The sequence below is a fragment of the Panthera tigris genome, chromosome D3, assembly GCF_018350195.1.
Source record: "Panthera tigris isolate Pti1 chromosome D3, P.tigris_Pti1_mat1.1, whole genome shotgun sequence".
Lineage (NCBI taxonomy): Eukaryota > Metazoa > Chordata > Mammalia > Carnivora > Felidae > Panthera > Panthera tigris.
In genome coordinates, this window is record NC_056671.1 from 66,144,282 (window position 1) to 66,158,656 (window position 14,375).

General features: G+C 40.0%; 1 protein-coding gene across 5 annotated transcripts in view; it reads left to right on the forward strand.

Moving 5' to 3' along the window:
* The window catches only part of CD3H18orf25 (chromosome D3 C18orf25 homolog), an 85,297-nt gene that overhangs the window by 55,968 nt on the left and 14,954 nt on the right, over positions 1-14,375 (forward strand). For 3 of the 5 annotated variants that reach the window (XM_042963064.1, XM_042963065.1, XM_042963066.1), the window contains exon 3: positions 4,383-4,565. The exons of the other annotated variants lie outside the window; for them this stretch is intronic. In XM_042963064.1, coding sequence (XP_042818998.1) covers positions 4,383-4,565 — 183 coding nt within the window. The remainder of the gene's footprint in view (positions 1-4,382; positions 4,566-14,375) is intronic. 5 annotated transcript variants of the gene reach the window in all.

Genomic DNA, 14,375 nt, shown 5'->3' on the forward strand with positions numbered 1-14,375 from the left:
AGCCCATTTGTGAAGATCTCAGTAATCCCAGGAAAGCATTTGCTTAATAAGTGGGGTTAATCTATGACCAGTGTGAGGCACCAACCCAGTCAGGGATGTTTTCTCATAGCTGCTCCTGCTTTTTTTTTTTTTTTTAAATAAAGTTTGTTTATTTTGATAGAAAGAAGGAGGAGGGGCAGAGAGAGAGAGAATCCCAAGCAGGCTTCGCCCTGTCAGCACAGAGCCCAGCGTGGGGCTCGATCTCATGAACCATGAGATCATGACCGGAGCTAAAATCAAGATTCAGACACATGACTGACTAAGCCACCCAGGTGCCCCTTTTCTCAAAGCTTCTTGCATGCAGGCCCTGTAGAGTAGAATTTACATGTAAAAAGATAAGCAAACAAATAAAATAGGGCAGGTGCTAATTATAGTGGAAAGATGGGGCAGTGGTCCAGTATTCTGCTGGTATGTCATCTTTAACTCTTGCCATAACTCTGTGAAGAAATGAGTCCTAGAGCTAAGTAGTAGTAGGCAGGACTTCAACCTGTATGTTGGCTGCCAAAAATCTGTACGTACTTCCTATGCTGTTCCGTCTTGTATATTTCCAGTTCTCTCAACACTGCACAACTGTCATGTAATTCATTTCTGGTTCCACCTAATTAGGACTCAGATCTCTCATCTGTAAAACAAGAGTGGTAAATTATGTATTACCTTACATCATTTTTAAAAATTTTGTGCTTTTGGTAGTGAAATTCTAAAAGGGGTTTGTCAGGGATAAATGCAGTAAAGGATGTTGGTTTTGTTTTGCTTTTTTGTTTTGTTTCACATTCTCTCAGTGAGATTTAAAGAACATTTTTTAAAGAAGAAAATAATAGGCTGAAAGAAAACTAATTCATAAAATTAAACACTTGATGACAGTAGTAGAGAAGGCTAACCATAAAAGAGTAAACTTCACTATGTCAGAAATGTGTGATGACACAGATACATCTGTATTTTATTATTTGAAAAGTTAGAACCTGTGTGTAGGCTAGGATGTAATTGAGAGGGTACAAACCTATTTCTAGCATAAAATGGATGAATCGATGTTAAGTCAGTGGATTGCTTGACTTTTAATTTTTTGCCTTGTAATTGTAATGAGCAGCAAAATTTTCAAAATCTTGCAATCAGGAGGAGAGACAGCACTTTGATTAACCACAGGCCAGTTAGTTATTAACTAATTGTGTTAACATTTACCTTTATAGAGATATGCTATTAAGGATTGTAGAAAAACTAGGAAGTCATTATTATAAATTTATGTTTTAAGATTGTGACAGACATCAAGTTTAGCAGATGGGAGAATGTGTAGTTTGGCTAATCCTTAAATGTAACATGGAATGTGCTTACATTAATGATTAATTTTTAAATTGGAAATGTTTCCATGTGTAACTTTACTTGAAGTGACTATTTTGATGCTTTTGAAAGCCAAAGTAATCTTAGTAGCAGTGCATTTGTTCTCACAGTATAGAGAAAAATCAAGTGGGAGAGAGGACAGTATCTCCATGTTTATTCCATCCTGTAATGAATTGTTAGAGTCAAATTGGAAGAATAGTTGCTGCTTCTCTTATTAATGTGCTGAATTTTCCCAGCTCCTCCTCCGTAGCTTTTTTTTCCTTTCTTTCTTTTAAAAGACAGATACAATTACTACAGGATCTTACCTGTGTCTTACTTCTGCTGTGCAGCAAGAATCACTTTTAAAAGAATATCACAAATTATCACCATCAGGTAGCTCGTATTTACTTAGTGGTTTAAAGTTCAAACCCTAATGCTGAGTGCTTTAAACCTACTTTATTTCATCCTGGTTTGCTAATGATAAGTGTAACATGACCTTGGAACATAAGATCCTTAATTTTGGTTTCAAGTTGGAAGAAAGATGGAAAGGCATCCATTCCTTTATTAAAGTTTGTATAGTATTGACTTGTCATTGTTTTGGATAGACTGGAAATGAGAAATGACACTGATAATAATTTAACTTTTAAGTATAATTAAAATATGAAAATATCACTGTCTTTGTTTATGATGAATACTAAATTTAAGCTAAGCTATAAGGTGTGCTGTTTGGAAATATGGAAGATACAAGAATGAAGCCAGATAACAAGTTTATGCTTGTATTTCCTACTGATGAAGACTTTCAGACAAGTTATTTCCATGGGTAGGTGATGTTAACTCTGCATGTACATATACAACTCTACTCTTTGCATGATTCTACATGTAGGAGTGGTACAATTTTGACTTGACTGTTGACCTGATGCCTCAATTTGGTGGTTGTAGGGGGGAGGGATGTGAGAGCAAGAGGTGGTGAATGGTACTAGTGGTGTAAATTTTAAAATAAATCTTTAATTTTTTGCAAAACAACACTTAACTAAAGCCCTTTTAAATAGAACATTTGGTCAAATAGTCAATATTGTACTTGACCCTCATATCTTCTGCACCCAAGTATTTGGACATCACACAGTATCTTGATTCCATAATAATCATTTTGAACTCTGACGAGAACTCCATAAATAATAGAGCTTTCTTTTCTTTTTTAGAAAAGAAAAACGTCAAACATGAACTAATTTTTTGCTATTTGAGCTAAAATCTATTACCAACTGATACTGAGGCTACACTATCGAATTTTCTGAACTTGATTTACCCTTTTGGGGGAATTGAAAATTATCTTTAAGTAGTCAACTGAAATTGTAATGATCGTCAGAATTTCATATTGTGACATGTCTGTTCTTATACAGTGGCACTTAACAACTCGTTTGCTTTTATTTGGTCATTTTTATTTTAAAAATGTTGCTACATAAACTTTTGGTTTGGGACCTTTGCTTTAAGGGATAAATATCCCAGATGTGTTTCATGTTTTGTTCAGTCACAATTCACACAATGGATGCTTGTATTAAAACTAATCTTTCATTGTGTTCTATTTTAATGAGTCATTGGCATATGTATTCCTTCATAGTCCAGAGTTTCATAAAATAGGTGTGTTGAATGTAAAACAGTCTTGATATTAAAAAATCTTTATGGAAATAAATAATTTGCCTGCACTTTATAAATAGCTGTTGGGGGGAGAAACTGCATTCCTTTATTTCTGCTTTATTCTAAAATGAAGATGGTAGTAAGGGATGTATTTCATAATTGAATGAAAACTCTATTTTTGTTTTTTGCTATGAGAAAAGGGTAGCATTAGCATTTAAAGCATGTATCTATTCTACAAGCATGATTATTGAGTTATTTTAGCATGAATCACTGCGGTTTAATTTCTTTGGAAATCAGCTGCCTTTTTCGGCTAGTTAGGGTGATTTGGAGGTAGAAGGGATCTTTTTTTTTTTTTTTTTTTTTTTTCCAGTCAGAACTTTAATATCTTCCTCTAAAATAACCCATAAGGTTGCGTATCGTTGCCTTGGAATGTGAGCTGGTTGTCTTTCTCAGGGAAAAGAAAATTTAGATATTCCTAACAAGACATCCCAAGCAAAATCCTGAAGGTGGATTTTGTGAGTATTGTCTTTTTGTAGAAAAAGTTTTCTTTTTGTAGAGAAAGTGTTTCTTTTTGTAGAAAAGAGTATTGTCTTTTTGTTATGAAATGCATAACACCCCTGATATTTTTATTTTTTAAAGTTTATTTTGAGAGAGAGAGAGAGAGCGAGCACAAGTGGGAGAGGGGCAGAGAGAGAGGGCGAGAGAATCCCAAGCAGACTCCTGCTCAGCGTGGAGCCCGATGTGGGGCTTGATCCCATGAGATCCCATGAACCGTGAGATTATGACCTGAGTCGAAACCAAGAGTCGGGTGCTTAACCGACCAAGCCACCCAGGTGCCCTGATCCCTGGTATTTTTAAAGGGCTTTATTGGATATAGTCAAGTAGAGCTCCTAATGTTAACCTTATTTCTTTAGAATAGAAAAATATGTATTTGACTTTCTTCTTTGAATCTAACAGTGACTTTTTAAGTATTAGCTACTAAGAGAAAGAACTAGATTCATTCTCTGAAAAACTATAAATTGACTTTTAATAGTTTGCATCAGTTTTTTTCCTTAAAAAATCAGTTTTATTTTCTCTGTGGAGTCTTCTCCTTTTTCATAGTCTTTTGCTCTATAGGAATGTGACGAGAATTCAGTGTAACTTTGTTCAGTACAGTCTTGTCTTCTGTTCTTCATAATAACACTCCTTTTCTCCTTTTCAAATGTGTCCCTCATCTTATAAGCTTGGGTTATCTTTTCCACTTTCACATCATGTACAAAATATTAGATGTATAAAGTGCAGCTTTTCTGACCAGGTAGAGTAATAAGATAAAGGCAACTGGCATTTAGAGGGCTCTTAGTTGCAGAAGTATTTTTCACCCCACAAGTTAGATACAAGTATACATTTTCTTTCCTCCCTAGATGGACCTCCAGTTGTAGCTCATTATGATATGTCTGACACCAGCTCTGACCCAGAAGTGGTAAATGTGGACAATTTATTGGCGGCTGCGGTAGTTCAAGAGCACAGTAATTCTGTAGGAGGCCAGGACACAGGAGCTACCTGGAGGACCAGCGGGCTTCTAGAGGAGCTGAATGCGGAGGCAGGTTGGTCTCCCTCCCCTCCCCCTTCTCTAACGGTGTACGTGCATGTGTCCTGGCAGCTGTTTTCCTTGTAGTGGACCTTGCCGAGGAGAGCAGGCCAACTAGACACATCTGGCTTTCGATGATTGTTGACTATCCAGGGTGCCCTTTACAACTGAAGAGGAGATGTGGGTAGCGTGTCTGTCATTCATCTTTCCTAATATGAAGGAAGCAAAAATGAGAATTAATTGTAGGCACAGGTAGATTTCAGTATACCTATTTCTTGGGTTAAAAATGCTTAACATACATTAAAAACTACTCATATGACCTTAATACTCTCCCACCCTCCCCTTCTCCAGGGGTTTCCCTCACTTAATCTGTATAGCAACCTTGCAGTATGGGGGGGGGGAGCTGATTACACCTGCCCCCTGGGGCTGTTCCTAAGAAGGGCTGCACTGTTTCTTCTGCTTCTAGGGGTGCCGGTGTCCCTGTCCATTCCTCTCCAGTAGTTCTCATGTTTGTCTTTTCCAACCCTTTTCTTTCAGTTTCTGCTTCTCGTATCTCAGGAAAATCTCTATCCCTGTCTTGCATAATTTATCTGGGCTCTATAATAATTCTCAAGAGTGATATTTATTCACTAAAAAAAACCATTGCATTACTTTTAAAAATCTTCCCTCCAACTCCAACTGTCCTGCAGTGTGTTCCTCAGTACTTTTTCAGCATTCTTTCTCATTTAAACCTTTTTCTTAAAGCACTAGTTCTTAAGTTTGAGAAAAGAGGGTGAGGGGATGGAGAGACTACTTTTGTAGTGTGTATTTTCTTTAGTGCTACAGAAGGAATATAGTTTTATAGTTAAATTATAAATAGCCTTGGCTTTTATGAGCTAATCCTGTAAATCACTACCTAAAATATGTTTATGGCAAATGAATTTTGCAAAAATAATAATGGGCTTAGAACTTGTTATACTGAAATTGTTAAGAAATAAAAAAGAAGACAGAACTCCACAGATCATTTGTCCTTAATTCTTCCTTTCATAATCTTTGATTGGAACAAAATAAAAATCTCTGGTTGAACTTCTGATTAATTTATCGTGACTAATTTTGGAGCAGGACCTAGATTTAGTTTTAAATAGGTTTAGACTGCTAACTATTTGACCTTGACCTTGGACAAGGTATTTCTCCTCTGGACTTCAATTTTTATATGTATAAAGACTTGCTTTGCTCAACAAGGATCTTTTAAGGATTTATTATGTGTAAGTACTTTTAAAAATTAAGCAGTAATATTTTATATCAAAGGACAGTAGGTTGACCACATTTTGTGCAATATGTGTTTCTAAGTTATATATTTGTTCTGTATACTGGGAAATTTATCTTCATATTTTATCCATTGACAAATGGTCCATTCTATTTCAGTTTTATTTCCTTGTTTCTTAGTCTTTCCATTAAAATGTAGACCACTGTGTAGTAAATTCTTGGAGAACACATCAAAATTTAACTTTTTAAAAAAAATTTTTTTTTTTTTAACGTTTATTTATTTTTGAGACCGAGAGAGACAGAGCATGAACGGGGGAGGGGCAGAGAGAGAGGGAGACACAGAATCGGAAGCAGGCTCCAGGCTCTGAGCCATCAGCCCAGAGCCCGACGTGGGGCTCGAACTCAAGTACCGTGAGATCGTGACCTGAGCTGAAGTCGGACGCTTAACCGACTGAGCTACCCAGGCGCCCTAACTTTTGTTTTTTATAGAGAGAGTTTTAATATTCGTTTAAACCACATGGAATTGTTAATATTTGACTTTTTGACCTATAACAAACCCAGCAGTTTCAGATATTTCAACCTAATAATGCAGGTTGTGGGGTCTTAAAGTATTCTTAAAGTTACCAGCATTGGGGATAGCATCACATTTTAAGATTCAAGTAATTGTTAGCTTGGCTGTTTAAAACATCACTAGTCTTTGTGTACTTAATTCTATTTTTGGTTGTGTTTTTGAATTTCAGTAACACAAAAAAATGTTTTTTAAGTTTATTTTGAGAGAGAGAGAGAGAGAGAGAGAGAGAGCGAGCGAGCCTGAGTGTGTGAGCAGGGGAGAGGCAGAGAGAGAGAGAGTGTGTGTGTGTGTGTGTGTGTGTGAGCACTGTCAGCATGGAGCCCAGTATGGGGGTTGAACTCACAAACCGTGAGATCATGACCTGCGCCGAAATCAAGAGTTGGACGCTTAAGCTTAACCACTTAACCTCTTAACTAACTGAGCCACCCAGGTACCCCTCAGTTATACAAAATTTTAAGAGTATATCACTCAGGTATTTACCACCATTCTTAAGAAATGAAATGTGACAAAAATATGTGAGGGGGAAACACCCATGGCTTCAACTCTGTTCCCCTTCCTTTTCCCTCTCCACTCCAAAGCTGTCTTGAATTTGGTATTTGATATTGGTATTCCTGTGTATGTATTTATATTTTTACTGCATTTGTTGCATATCTGTAACCAAGCATGTTTTAATATTAATTGGTGTTACATAAAAGGTAATCATTTGTAACTTTTTTCAACATTTTAAGTTTTATTCTTGTTGATAAGTATGGCTTTAGTTCGTTCATTTTTTACTATTTAGTATTCACTGTATGAATATATCACAGTTGACTTACCCATTCTCTTTTTGGACATTTAGAGTGCTGTTCCTAATGATGCTACCATTAACATTTCTTGTATGTCTCTTGATACATGTGTGTGATTAATTTCTCTAGGATATAATATATAGAGAACATATGTATGTATTGGGCCATAAATTGTGTGTAGATTTTTGTATATCATAAGACATGGTCATCACTGTTCAACAGATCCCGATGACATTTTCTTATGAAGCCATTTATTGGCTCATGAAAGTCCTTTTTTCTAAATCTGACAATGCAAGTATGTGAGTAATAAAGAAAACGTCTAATATTCTCTAGTCTTGATACAATTGTCATAATGGGAACCCATCTTGCAGATTTTGAATATACTTACAGTGCCACAACAAAGTGTTAACAGAATTTATGCTTGTTTGCCAATTTTATAGTTTTGAGATTTGAACTGTTAGCATCAATGAGATGTCATTCTTGTGGTTTTAGTTTAAGATAAATGTTCTGATGGTTAATCTGAGTTATCCTACTGTCCCTCCCAACAAAATAAAAACCCAGTCACTGAACTGACTATTCAGGGGTTAATCTGTAGCAGCATCTCAGATGATGTCCGGAGCCCCACTCTGTTTAGGATCCTTAAGCAATTATGTGATGCTCCAGTATGCAAAAGAGTTTTTACTCTTTAGTTTTAGTTTTAACCAAGAAAAAGAATTGAAATTAAGAAAGCCACTGGTCAACAGAAGATCTCAACTTTCAACTCTTGCCATGTGTTTACTTTTCTCTTGGTTGGTGCTGGAATCGCATAGTGTTGTAGGTGGCAGCTTGCTGCCAACAAGCATCTTGTTTTGAAGCAGCAGCCACTCACATACTGTGTGAACTCCGATAAATGACAGTTGTTTCCCTGTCTGTGGAACTGGAATAAAACTAGTATACACCCCGAAAGATTATTGTTTGTACTTAGTACAGAATATAGCACACAGGCCTTCAGGAATGCTAGCGGGCATTATGCTAACATATTCATGCTGAAGTAGGCTGAGTAAGGAAGCAGGTGACTAATGGACCTAATCTGTGAATTTCTAATTTACTGTCCTCCCCTGGAATGAGTTGCTCTGGCTACAGGAACGTCCGATACTTGACCTGGGTGTCAAAATTACCCAGGGTGCTGATAAAAATTCAGAATCCTAGATTTCTCCCTGAAGATTCTGTAAGTAGATCTGGTATGGGGTCTGAAAAACCTGTTTTTAGTAATCACCCCCAGGTAACTCTTGCATTGGACATATTTAGGAAACTATCAGTAGATCTGAAAATGGCTTAATTTTTATGTATTGCTAGTAATAGCTCACTGTGAACGTAAATGCAGATGAAGCTAAGACCAGCAGAAGTCTGAAGTACTCTTGGTGTAGAAAGCTTGTAATTGTGATAAACTGAATTAGAGTGTTCCCCCGGCCCCCAAGGAAATTAAAACTAATACAGAAATGATAGTTTTTTTCCCATCGGCCTTCTTGTCAAGAAGGTAGGTTGTTGAACATGTTCCCATCCCTGAAATACAGATGATAATCTTGATTTGTCCATAACACTAGTTGTAGTGCAGAGAAACAAATCTTGTTTCCTGTTCTTAGTGTAGGGCTTTTTATATTTAGGCTAGATTGGCCATGTTTCTCTTATTAGCACTTTAAAGTCAATGTAGCAGTCTTGTGAAGGAGATAAATTTGTTCAGGTTCCACTTATTTTTACCTGTTTTGTATGGACTATATATGATTTTAGATTTCTGACCCCCTCGTCCCCAACTTTAAAAAAATTTTTTTTTCATTTTATTATTTTAGAGAGAAAGTGAGGGTACATGAGTGGGGGGAGGGACAGAAGGAGGGAGAGAGAGAATCCTAAGCAGGCTCCACGCTCAAGCACCTCACGTGGGGCTTGATCCCACAACCTTGGGATCACAACCCGAGCCAAAGTCAAGAATCAGATGCTCAACCGACTGAGCCACCCAGGCCCCCTTCTTCCCCTACTTTTTAAAGTTTTTTTAAAACATTCTTACTGAAAAAACTAAATACAAGGTAATAATTTACTACTTGGTTTAAAACTAAGTGAATAGTGACTTGAGATATTAACCTTTTTTATACTTAATAGGCTGTTGTCATCCGGTATGTAATAATTTCCTTTAATGTGCTGCAAATCAGCTCAGGACTAGTTCTTCCTCAGTAGATTTGTGATTTAAAAAATAACTACATTGGGGTGCCTCGGTGGCTCAGTTGGTTGAGAGTCTGAATCTTGATTTTGGCTCAGGTCATGATCCCACGGTCATGGGATCAGGCTCCGAGCTGAGTGTGGAGCCTGCTTAAGATATTCCCTCTCCCTTCTCCCCGCTTCTCCCTTCTCCCTTCTCCCTTCTCTCTTCTCCCTTCTCCCTTCTCTCTTCTCCCTTCTCTCTTCTCCCTTCTCTCTTCTCCCTTCTCTCTTCTCCCTTCTCTCTTCTCCCTTCTCTCTTCTCCCTTCTCTCTTCTCCCTTCTCCCTTCTCCCTTCTCCCTTCTCTCTTCTCCCTTCTCTCTTCTCCCTTCTCTCTTCTCCCTTCTCTCTTCTCCCTTCTCCCTTCTCCCTTCTCTCTTCTCCCTTCTCTCTTCTCCCTTCTCTCTTCTCCCTTCTCTCTTCTCCCTTCTCCCTTCTCCCTTCTCCCTTCTCCCTTCTCCCTTCTCTCTTCTCCCTTCTCCCTTCTCCCTTCTCTCTTCTCTCTTCTCCCTTCTCTCTTCTCTCTTCTCCCTTCTCTCTTCTCTCTTCTCTCTTCTCTCTTCTCTCTTCTCCCTTCTCTCTTCTCCCTTCTCTCTTCTCCCTTCTCCCTTCTCTCTCCTCCCTTCTCTCTCCTCCCTTCTCTCTCCTCCCTTCTCTCTCCTCCCTTCTCTCTCCTCCCTTCTCCTCCCTTCTCCTCCCTTCTCCTCCCTTCTCCTCCCTTCTCCTCCCTTCTCCTCCCTTCTCCTCCCCTCTCCTCCCCTCTCCTCCCCTCTCCCTCTTTCTCCCCCCTTCTCCCTTCTCCTCCCTTCTCCTCCCCACTCCCTCTTTCTCCCCCCTTCTCCCCCCTTCTCCCTTCTCCTCCCTTCTCCTCCCTTCTCCTCCCTTCTCCTCCCTTCTCCTCCCTTCTCCTCCCTTCTCCTCCCTTCTCCTCCCTTCTCCTCCCTTCTCCTCCCTTCTCCTCCCTTCTCCTCCCTTCTCCTCCCTTCTCCTCCCTTCTCCTCCCTTCTCCTCCCTTCTCCTCCCTTCTCCTCCCTTCTCCTCCCTTCTCCTCCCTTCTCCTCCCTTCTCCTCCCTTCTCCTCCCTTCTCCTCCCTTCTCCTCCCTTCTCCTCCCTTCTCCTCCCTTCTCCTCCCTTCTCCTCCCTTCTCCTCCCTTCTCCTCCCTTCTCCTCCCTTCTCCCTCATCCTCCCCACTTATGTGTGCACACTTTCTCTAAAAAATAAAAATAAAAAGTAAAATGATTTGTCCTTAAGAAAAAAGTAGCTACATTATTTCTTTGAAGACAAAAAGAAAAAAAATGTTTGCCATGATGATTTAGTTACTTTTTTATGCTGTTTCTTTCTGACTTGTGTGTTGAAAAGGTCTGTAGTGGGAGGACAAAAATTTAGAATTTTCTTATAGAGTACATGAGGTTATCTTTCCAAAGAGCCACACAGGCAAAGAGCTGCATAGAGAGGGCCTCCTGCCCCAATAAAATATAAGTCCTGTGATTTATTTTCAGTTTAATATATGGTAATTGTGGTATTTACACTTTCTCTACAGGGCTTATTCTTATCCTGAAACAGGAAAGATTAATTGCCATTGACAGTTTGAGAACTCCATAGCATCTTTGAGACTCACTTTTGTGTATGCTTTGGCCATTGCTCTGTCATTGGATTCCTATGAGGTCATGAGTTGGAGGGATGACAGTGGAGGATGGCCCAGGGGCCAGAGAACTAAGCCCTGCACAGGAGCTCCCAGAGGAATGTATGGCATTCTGAAGAGTGTTATGCTGAGAGAAAAGGACTAATAGTCCTGGGTCTGAAATAGATAGAAGAGGGGATGTATTCCTGGCCGTTGGAGAAAGCCTTGGTGTCTCTTGTAGAGCGTGGCATCCCATAGACTTGGTGGGGTCTCAGCTGACTTGTTATCTGAATGGCACATTTTATCTAATGACTCTGACAGGAAATGTGACACAACTCTCACACCATTAGTCTAGAGTTAATATTCACCAAGAAATTTGTATTTAGTCCCTATCACTTTCCTCCATATCCCTTACTTATTTTATTTGATACTGATTTAAAAAAAATATTTTTTTTTGGTTATTATTGAAAAACGGAGACAGAGGATGAGCAGGAAAGGGGCAGAGAGAAGGGGAGACACAGAATCTGAAGCAGGCTTCAGGCTCTGAGCAGTCAGCACAGAGCCTGATGCGGGGCTCGAACTCACAAACCGCGAGATCCTGACCTGAGCCGAAGCCGGACGCTTAATCAACTGAGCCACCCAGGAGCTCCTATTTGATACCGATTTTTAGACTAAGCAGTAAAGATACTGGTTATCAGAGAACCTGATTTTAAGTGATCAATTTTAGAACATCACACAAGTTCTGTAAATACCAGCAAGGTTGGATTACAATTTTTATGGCCCAAATTTTGAATTGCTCTAATGTGAAGTCAGTATGTAAATTACTAGTTTCTAGATCCATAATGAATGAATAAAGTTAGAAGAATCTTAAATATTGGTGATAGTTACCTTGTTTTTCTTAAGATATTGTAATAAAATTGTGAGCAAAAGTAACATAGTAATTTTCATTTCTTCCCCTTTCTTTAAAAAAGAGTGATGATATTTCTAGATCTGAAATGAGGTTCTGTAGGTGATATGGTTATAATAATGAGGGGCCTAATCAGTGAAGACCGGTTATTTAGAAATATTGATGACTGGGGCAGAACATTTCACAAGTTGGAATCATGAATTAGAATTGCGGGCTACCCTCAGATTAAAAAAAAATTAAAAAAGAACTATGGAGATAGAACTGGGCATAGAGGCACTAAGAACTAACTCTGTCGTATTCTTGTCGTGTTTTCTTAATTACTGTTGAAAAGATTTGGGTAATCAAATATAACTATATTTTAGTTACAATTATAGTAATAACTATAGTTATAGAAACCATGACTCCCACAACCTGCTTTTTTAGTTTGGTTTAATTCAGTTATCTTGTTTATTTTGGGGATGGTAAGGGCTGAGCCCTTTGCTGTGAGTCTACCACAGAGAGGTTTGTTTTGTGTTTTTTTTTTAAAGTTTGTTTATTTTTGAGAGAGAGAGACAGAGTACAAGCGGGAGAGGGGCAGAGAGAGAGAGAGAGAGAGAGAGAGATGCAGAATCCCAAGCAGGATCCAGGCTCTGAGCTGTCAGCACAGAGCCTCATGCAGGGCTCAAACCCACAAACTGCAAGATCATGGCCTGAGCCGAAATTGGACGCTTATCCAACTGAGCCACCCAGGTGCCCCTACTGCAGGGAGTTTTAAGTGCCTCTTGGGGCTCAGCTGCTTAGAGAGTAGGCATGGAGAATTTTGGGGTGGTTGTCCACATAAATAATGAGCACTCATATAAGAATAAGGAATCATGATAGCGGGACATAAAATGGAGACTAAGTGAGGTGCCAGTAATGTTTCATGGATGAGTGAAACCGTCCTGGAGTTGGTATTTGGCAGTCAAGGGAAGTGCCCTGGGAGATAGGGGCTGCTGGTGTTGGTACATGAGGATGGACAACAGGATTTGTCAGTGATTCTAGTCCTGAAAGTCAGGTGTAGGAGCAGCTACCTAGCAGCAGTCAGGCTAGGTGGCATTTCCAGGAGTTCAGTTTCCACAGGGGAGGTGAAAGGAAAAGCTCAGTGCAGTTTTCCATGGAGCTGACATTCCAGAGGGCAGTGGAAAGGTTGTAGGAAGGTAAGTAGTGGGTGGCTGGATGGAGCAAGGGAGAGTAGCAGCCGAGTAGAGGACCAGACTGGAGAGCAATGGATGGGTCCCAGAGGCTTGTGTTTGTGGGTAGCCAAGAGGGTTGAATTACGGTGTTTACTTCCCCTAACCACTGGTTTTCCTCCTATTCTTGCTCTTGCTTTCTCCTTTTCCATGGGGGCCTCTACTGCCCTGTCATGCTGTTACTTCCTTTGCACTGCTCTTCTGCCTCACTGACCTGCCACCCGGTCCTTTGCCAGCCCCCTGCTGGCTTCGCTTTTTACCCACTCTAGCATGTTTAAGCTCAGCTCTCCTTCGCCAGCTCCCCAGCTTTCCTGGTGTACCCAGCTGGCAAAGTCAGATCCCTGTACGCACACTTGGAGCCTGTGTCACGCTGCTTAATGTAGCTGGGAGAAAATCACATAGCTGCAGAGCTGAGGGTTGAGTTTAACTTCCTAATCTGCAGCCTGCTCTCAGTGCTGCCCAGCAGATCCTGTCTTTCCTTAGGCGGTGTTCTTTCTTCATAGTGTTCCTTCACTTTTCTGAACCCCCACCCTGCTACCCTACCCATACCTGTGCTCTGCACATGGCCTTCCCGCATTCTTCACAGATGCAGATTGCCTCAGCCTTCTGCCATCACATCTGTTTGTTCTCTGCCTTTCCCCCCCCAAATTTGGCCAGGTCTCTCCCATCTTTTAAGATTATTCATACACATGCATTCCCCTCCCTCAAACGCATTTTTTTTCTTTCTCAGTACTATCCTGTTGCCTTTTCTTTCATAGCATAACTATTTAAATGTGTCTGCTCTTCCTGACTTTCCATTATCATTCAGCTCGCCTTGCCACATTGGCTTTATACCTATCGCTCCTGAGGCTCTTCTTACCAAGGTATATGTGTAGTCATCTCACTACTGATTCTAGTGGACTCTACTTAGTCCCTCTTCTCACTGAACCTCTCTGTTGGGCATTGATAAGCACTTCTTCCTAGAAATGATCATTCCATGGTGTCCTGGCTTCACATCTTAAGGTTTTCTTACTACCTCTCACTTAACCTGGTGAGCTCCCCTTCATGCGCCCACCCTTAATTATTGGTGTTCGTCAGCATTCTGTTCTAGGCCCTCTTCGTTCCTCTTGTTAACTTTTACCTTCCCAGCTGTTGCTGAGGACTCTTTATTTCTCCCTCGACCTCTGACATGAGTTTTTAGAACAGTGCCTCCAGCTGCCCTGTGGACATCTCAGAAGCATGTCCTTATCACGTCCTAAGCAACCATCCTCAGCTGTT